The sequence below is a fragment of the Panicum virgatum genome, chromosome 3N (assembly GCF_016808335.1).
Source record: "Panicum virgatum strain AP13 chromosome 3N, P.virgatum_v5, whole genome shotgun sequence".
Lineage (NCBI taxonomy): Eukaryota > Viridiplantae > Streptophyta > Magnoliopsida > Poales > Poaceae > Panicum > Panicum virgatum.
The window spans coordinates 6,929,102-6,936,116 of record NC_053147.1 but is presented as its reverse complement, the minus strand read 5'-3'; the positions used below and the strand labels follow the sequence as shown (position 1 = coordinate 6,936,116).

At 41.7% G+C, this 7,015-nt stretch overlaps 1 protein-coding gene across 2 annotated transcripts; it reads left to right on the top strand.

The window, feature by feature from the left end:
• The first annotated feature begins 2,068 nt into the window (after positions 1 to 2,068).
• Positions 2,069 to 6,186, top strand: LOC120667144 (alpha-terpineol synthase, chloroplastic-like). Of its 2 annotated transcripts, none has more exons than XM_039947191.1 (7): positions 2,069 to 2,754; positions 2,882 to 3,131; positions 3,350 to 3,716; positions 3,818 to 4,036; positions 4,343 to 4,478; positions 5,201 to 5,452; positions 5,685 to 6,186. In XM_039947191.1, exons 1-7 carry the CDS (start codon positions 2,431 to 2,433, stop codon positions 5,976 to 5,978), a joined length of 1,842 nt encoding a protein of 613 aa, XP_039803125.1. In that variant the 5' UTR covers positions 2,069 to 2,430; the 3' UTR covers positions 5,979 to 6,186. The 2 variants fall into 2 exon arrangements, with proteins under 2 accessions (XP_039803125.1, XP_039803124.1); XM_039947190.1 differs by having other exon boundaries at positions 2,071 to 2,754; positions 2,876 to 3,131.
• The last annotated feature ends 829 nt before the right edge of the window (positions 6,187 to 7,015 follow it).

Sequence of the window (7,015 nt, the reverse complement as noted above, 5' to 3'; positions counted from 1 at the left end):
TAGATAGAAGGGTGTAGTCTTGGCTAGACCGATTAGTTTAATTTTTAATTTATTTTGGTTAGCTGGTAAAGTTTTAAGTTTTAGAAAGAACTATTCCCCTTCTCTAGTCTGCCATCTCGACTCTGCACCTGCCGACGTGCTCCACTTTCTCCGCCGAATGCGCGTGCTCGGCCGCCGCGGGAACGCCTTCATGCTCACCATCCTCCTTCCTCCCCGCTGTAGTCCGGCCCACGCGTGCCAGCTCCACGCCAACGCCGTCGCCGAGGGCCACCTCCGCGATGCCCTCCAGGCCACCTCGCTCATGAGGTGCTACGTGAACGGCGCACGCTCAAGCTGTTCGAAGAAATGCTGGTGCGGGATGCGGTCGCATGGACGGAGAGTGAAGTGGAGCCGGATGATGTCACCTGCATCTTGCTGCTCCAGGCGTGCATGACCCTAGGCGCGCTCAACTTTGTGGTGCGGGTGTGGGCGTATGCGGAGGAGCGTGGTTATGCTGCCGAGCTGAAGGTGTGCATCTCGTTGATCGCGATGATTTGATCAGATGTTCCTCATGATGAACAGGGTGGGCGTGTGTTGAGAAGGCGTACAGGGTGTTCTGCCAGACTCCTCAGAGGACCGTGGTCTCGTGGAGCATGATGATCTCGGGTTTGGCGGTGAATTGATTTGGGGAGGATGCTATCTCAGCGTTGGAGGAGATGATTAGGTCAGATGTTGCTCCTAATGAACAGACTTTTACCGGCGTGCTTTCTGCATGTAGCCATAGTGGGCTGGTTGATGAAGGTTTCAAGTTTTTTTTTTAATATGACACGCTGTGAGTACTGATTGAAGCCAATTCGCCACTACGAGTGCATTGTTGACCGATCGTGCTGGCATGCTTGATGAGGATTATGGGCTTGTGACAAAGGAGATAAGGGTTGCACCAGATGCCACGACTTGGCGAACTCTTGGTGCCTGTTGTATCCATGGCCATATTGATCTTGGGGAGCGTGTTTCACAATGCCGCTTGGAGATACTTCTTTGTGTGTGTATGTGGGGGGGGGGGGGGGGGTCGATGAAAATGATGGTTCTTGTTTTAATTTGAATTTTGAAGGAAGAGAGCGAAGTTGTACATGTCCTATTATATGTGTTGCTCTCTATCATGATCAACCCACGTGGTTGTGGTGTGGCACCTTGTTCGTGTGTGAAGAAATTAAGCTTTTGACGGTACCTCGTGTGTATGGGCTTTGTCCTGAATGTTCTTGCACCTCCAAAGTCCAAACATGTACGATGATAGCTATCTGAACCTGCTCGTACGGAGCACAACAAGGACGCTCATCATCAGTATAGCACCCTCATTTCTCTCTCCAGTCTCTACCCTCATTTCTCTGAAATCTCGGCGTTGTTCGTTGCATTCTGGGCCATCCAAACACATCACCTCTATAGCCCAACACTAGTCCTCCCTTACAGTTGACCTAGAAGTTTCAATGTTCCAGTGCAGCATGTGGATTCATATCCATTACTAATTAAACATAGAAGTCTCACTTGATCTATACATAGCTGCACTAATTAAACAATCACAGAACAACATACATCGATCGGCTTCTAGCTAGAGAGCTGCACGTAGTACTAATTGTGGAAATGGTCGTCAAAGTTGCTGAAAAGTAGGTCCTACTGATCACCTGACGACCATTGACATGAGTGGAAGATCTGCAAGATTTTGATTATTGCAAACATTTCAATTTGAGTGGTTTAGCTTGCAAAAAGCGGAAACAAGAAGTCTGCTAGAGCAGATAGGAACTGTGTTCCTTTTCCCACCCCGTGTGCCTCGTGTGCTTATTAAGTATTGTTAGATGGGTTGTAAATCGCGAGACGAATCTAATGATGCTAATTAATTCATAATTAGTGGATAGTTACTGTAGCATCGCTGTTGCAAATCATAGATTAAGTAGGCTCATTAGATTCGTTTCACGATTTACAACCCATCCATGCAAAAAGTTTTATAAATAGACTTCGTTTAGTACTCCACGCATGTGTCCCAACATTCCATGTGACGTTTTTTTTTGTGTTTACGGGGTTTACGGATAAAGATCTAAACAGGTCCTTAGGAGACGATGTCACTGTCAACGAGAGAGACAAGGTAACACACACATTTAGCGACCTGCCTGGTCATGGAAAAGTCATGGATCCATCATCCCTCTCAAATAACACTGTGGAACTACAGAGCTAACGCATGCTTCTGCGGCACAGCACGCCCATCAGCACATGCGAGTTTGGACGCCTCATCCTTTGAGTGCTAGTGCTGGCTAGTAGTAGTCGTCTATATATAAACTTGGACACAATACGAAAGAAGGCACAAGTGAGATCTCATTAGTCATTACATTGCCGCCCCAACTAGTTAAGCGTTTGTCTTAGGTACCAAGGTGCCAAGTGCTAGTGACTTTGGAGACGACGATGCATAGCGGCAGCACCGTCATGACCACCTTCTCCTCCAAACCACCTCAGTGCAGCAGCAGGAGGAGCTGCCATGTCCATATTGGTGCCGCTGCTGCATCGCCGCCGCCGCTCATCAGGCGATGCCCGAGCGTTTCATGGAGGTGGCTGGAGCAGCGGCGGCACACCAGGTTGCAATGTGGACAGTCGTCACCGCAGCAGATTTCCAACCTTGATGAGGATGATAGCCGGCTGAGCCAAAACGCCGGCATTTTCCATCCATCCATCTGGGGAGATTTCTTTCTTGGCTACTCAAACCCAGCTGCAGCTTCATCGCAACAGCAGGTCGTTATTGATTATTTACCCACGATCTTCCCTTCTTGTTTAATAACGATTAGTATTTTTAGTACTACTTGCTTGTGTCATAATTATGCTAAGTTTAATAAGTCCTTTATTTGATTGGCAGACTCAGATGGCAGAACGAGCAGACAAACTCAAGGAACAAGTGGCCGAAATGATAGCAAGTTCCACTTTTAGGGGCCAGCATGAGAGGCTACACCTCATCGACACGCTGGAGCGACTGTGTTTGGATCACCTGTTTGAAGAAGATATTAGTGCTGCCTTATCACAGATTGAGGCTGCTGGCGTCAGTGACTGTGATATTGGGACGGTGGCTCTCTGGTTTTGTCTACTTCGGAAACATCGCTACAGGGTTTCACCAGGTAACAAATTAAAGAAACGTCCTTTTTCAGAAAAAAAACAATATCCTTTTCCTTTTCAAAAAGAAACGAGGGAATTTCAAATTTTTATGCACGGTTGTGTATTATATATGCCTTGCATTTCATGGTCTGATTTAATAGCATATTTGAAGGTACGAAAAACGCCTTTGAAAGTATATTAAACTTTCTTCTAATTCTAAAATGCTGATACTGCATTCCAGATGTATTTGCGAGGTTCAAAAATGAAGAGGGAGGTTTTTTAGCAGACAACCCTGAAGACTTACTGAGCCTTTACAATGCTGCATATATGGGGGTGCATGGAGAGACAATACTCGATGAAGCCATATTATTCACCCGAAGGCGCTTAGAAACAGCATTAAGCAACATGGAAGAATCATTATTAGCACATGAAATAAAATCTGCACTTGAGATCCCCTCCCCAAGAAGGGTCAGAATATATGAGTCAAAGCATTACATATCTGCATATGAGAAGGATGCTACAGTGCATGAGACGGTATTGCAACTTGCAAAGTTGAACTCAAATATTATGCAATTGCATCATCAGCATGATCTGGAAATCATTACAAGGTCAAGTAATTATTAGCCTTTGGGATTTTATTGCTTACTTATATCTGGGATACTAATAACAAGTGCTATCATACTGATACACCTCTAATAAATGTATATAGGTGGTGGAAGGGTTTACATGTTGAATCGAAGCTTCCATTTGCTCGAGATAGAGTTGTCGAATGCTACTTATGGATCTTAGGAGTATACTATGAACCATGTTATTCGCGAAGCCGAATAATATTGACTATGGTTATTGCCATAGTGACCCTATTGGATGATATTTACGATTCTTATGCAACTCCAGAAGAATGTGAAATACTTACCAAGTGCATCGAAAGGTTTGTATTGCTAATTACAAATAGTTTTTACCATCCTAGGTTCACAAAAGTTCATGTCTATCTTTTATGTGAATTTCACAAAGAATAACAAAAAATTAATATATACGACACTTTATCCAGGTAATCAGTGATCTATCTTTTCGGTTAATCTTTCACTTGCCTCCTATTTATGAGTCATGCACAGAAAGTTCCATCTAGCGTGGGGGGGTCCAATAATCTGATATGTGGATATATGTAATTACACCTATATTAAATTATAATTTATAAATTAAAAATTTGTATCTTTGTTTGATCTATCTTGTCCAGCTGGGATGCTAAGGCGGCTCATGACCTCCCAGAGTGCATAAAATTTGCTTTGGGGAAGGTATTGGACAGCTTTCAAAATATCGAGAATATGCTCCACCAGGACGAAAAATATCGCATGTCGTATCTAAAATACTTTGTAAGTTACTGTTCTCATTTATATTTGTTTTTATTTGAGAGAAATATTTTTTGTTATAAACCATTTACAAAGGCTATGGAGGAAAGTAATGTAGTAAATATCGTTATTGTTCAGTAGCCAGCCATTAATTCATGATCCTTTTTTAATGGCATTAATTCATGTCTTCGTTACATGTTTGCACAGATTAGAGTATCTCTAAGAGCTTTTCTAAATTTCACTCTCTAAATTATCATTTGGAGAGCCTTCTGCATAAAAATCGATCTTTATATATTTCCACTCTCCAACAATTTTTTATATCTTGTGTACACTCTAGAAAACTATTTTTGTTATCTATCTTTGGCTAGTGAGAAATATGGAATGGAGGATGGCTACATTTAGATAACCACTTAGAGAAGCTGTTGGAGGGTATTTTTCCATCAAAATTTCTATTCCTAACAATGAGAAAACATATAGAGAGTCTCTTGGAGTTGCTCTTAGTTGGTAAACTTCATTCCTAAAACCGTTTTTTAGTATGCAATTTCAGTTATCTATTTCGATTTCTCAGTCTTACTTTGAATCTGTTTTTTTAATGTGTTTATCCAGGGGACCAAGATGTATCTAATTATCTAGTAGGTTTGCATGCATGCTAAGTTGATGCTATCAGCACAAATATGTGTATATACACATACCCTTGTCTTTAACATTTCAACAATTTCTATATACTTACCATCTTCAATTTCCAGACTGAAGATCTGGTCAGAGGCTTCAGCAGGGAGGTAAAAATGCTTGAAAAAGGCTACATTCCAAAGTCTGTTGAAGAGCACCTGCAAGTTTCAATGAGAACTGGAGGATGCCCTATTCTGTCATGTGCTTCCTTCGTTGGGATGAATGACATAGCAACAAAAGATTGTTTTGATTGGATTTCTCATGTACCTAACATGGTCCAAGCACTTGCTAGAGTTCTCAGACTATTAGATGATCTCCAATCATATGAGGTAAAATCTCTCATTCCTTAGCTTAAAAATACGTGATATTATTTTAAGCCTGATGTCAAACTCATAACTCCCATTTTCAATTTGGATGTACAGATGGGACTTTGGTATTGATAACCTAACATAGTTTTGTCACCAAGAAATGCCGATTTCATCATTTCCTAACAAGCTAAGATGTTGCTTGACATGCATGCTACCTACATTTCTCTTACCAATATTTCACTTAATAATACAGCGGGAACAATTGATCCCTCATGTTGCGTCAACAATCGATAGCTACATGAAGGAGCACAATGTCTCGATTGAAGTGGCACGTGAGAAGATATACAAACTAAAAGAGGAGTCATGGAAAGATTTTAACAGTGAGTGGCTGAATCCAGACAATACCTATCCCAAGCAGGTACTAGAGAGGATATTCAACTTGACAAGGACAATGGAATTCATGTACAACCAAGAGGACAATTTCACAAACTGCCCCAACCTAAAGGACACCATCTATTTGTTGTTTGCGGAGCCATTTGCAAATTAAAGCTCATTTAAGATTTGGCTCTTGGCAACCAACAATAAAATGCTGGTCCAAATTGTATAATGTTGGATTAGCTCAGCACCCATGTTTTATGCAGGTTCTCAACTTGTTCGATCCATTTGTTAGGCCAATTTAAAAGACCCCTGTTATTGTAATTTGAAATCCATAATTTGTTTTTACAAAATTGAGAATAAAAATATATATTAAATTTAAAAAAGCTCACGCATTTACAAAGAAAAGGTTAGGCCTGGCCTTAATGGTTGGGCTTTTGGAGATGGATCCATTGGGCCGAGCCATTCTCTTTCCCCCTCCTGTCTCTGCCGCCGGCAAAAAAAGAAAAAGAAAAAGAAGCGCTCTCCTCTCTCTGCGTGTGTCGTTCATGCATGGGTAAAATGGCGTATGGTTGGGTATCCATGCGTTGCGCGCGCCGCAATTTCTGCCGGGGCTCCGGCCTGCGCACCTCACCTCCTCGTTATCTATTTTGTTTGTTTTTTGAAATGAGCAACATATACAATGAAGAGATCAAATGGTAGCTATATCTACGGCCACTGGATTGATGCCGGAGCCCTATATCTGAACGTGCTCTGTACAGCACGCGTTGTGTGCTACTCCCTCCTTTCCAAATTATTAGTCGTTTTGATTTTTATAGATTTATAGAATTTGCTATGCATCTCGACATAATATATAAGTATTCAGTAGCATATAGTTTAATTCTTTTGCCAGCATATAATAATAATTAGCTCGCTTTAATAAAATTGGTCACCTCCGAAGAGTTATCAAACTGAATGCCCACATGCTAATAGTGACCTCTTTAATTTGGAATGCGAAAACATGGCTTAAAAAGAGCTAAACATCCGAACTTGCAAGAGCCATGCCGACAATAAGTCAGTAAATGGAGAAGAGATACAAGCCTCTGCCTCTTGTAACCTGTATAAATTCGATAGAAGAAGTACTCTTGGAGGATTCCAATTCAGAGAGACGTTTTGAGCACATCATGTTTCGAGCAGTCCGACATGGCGACATGATTCTCTCTCTACTCC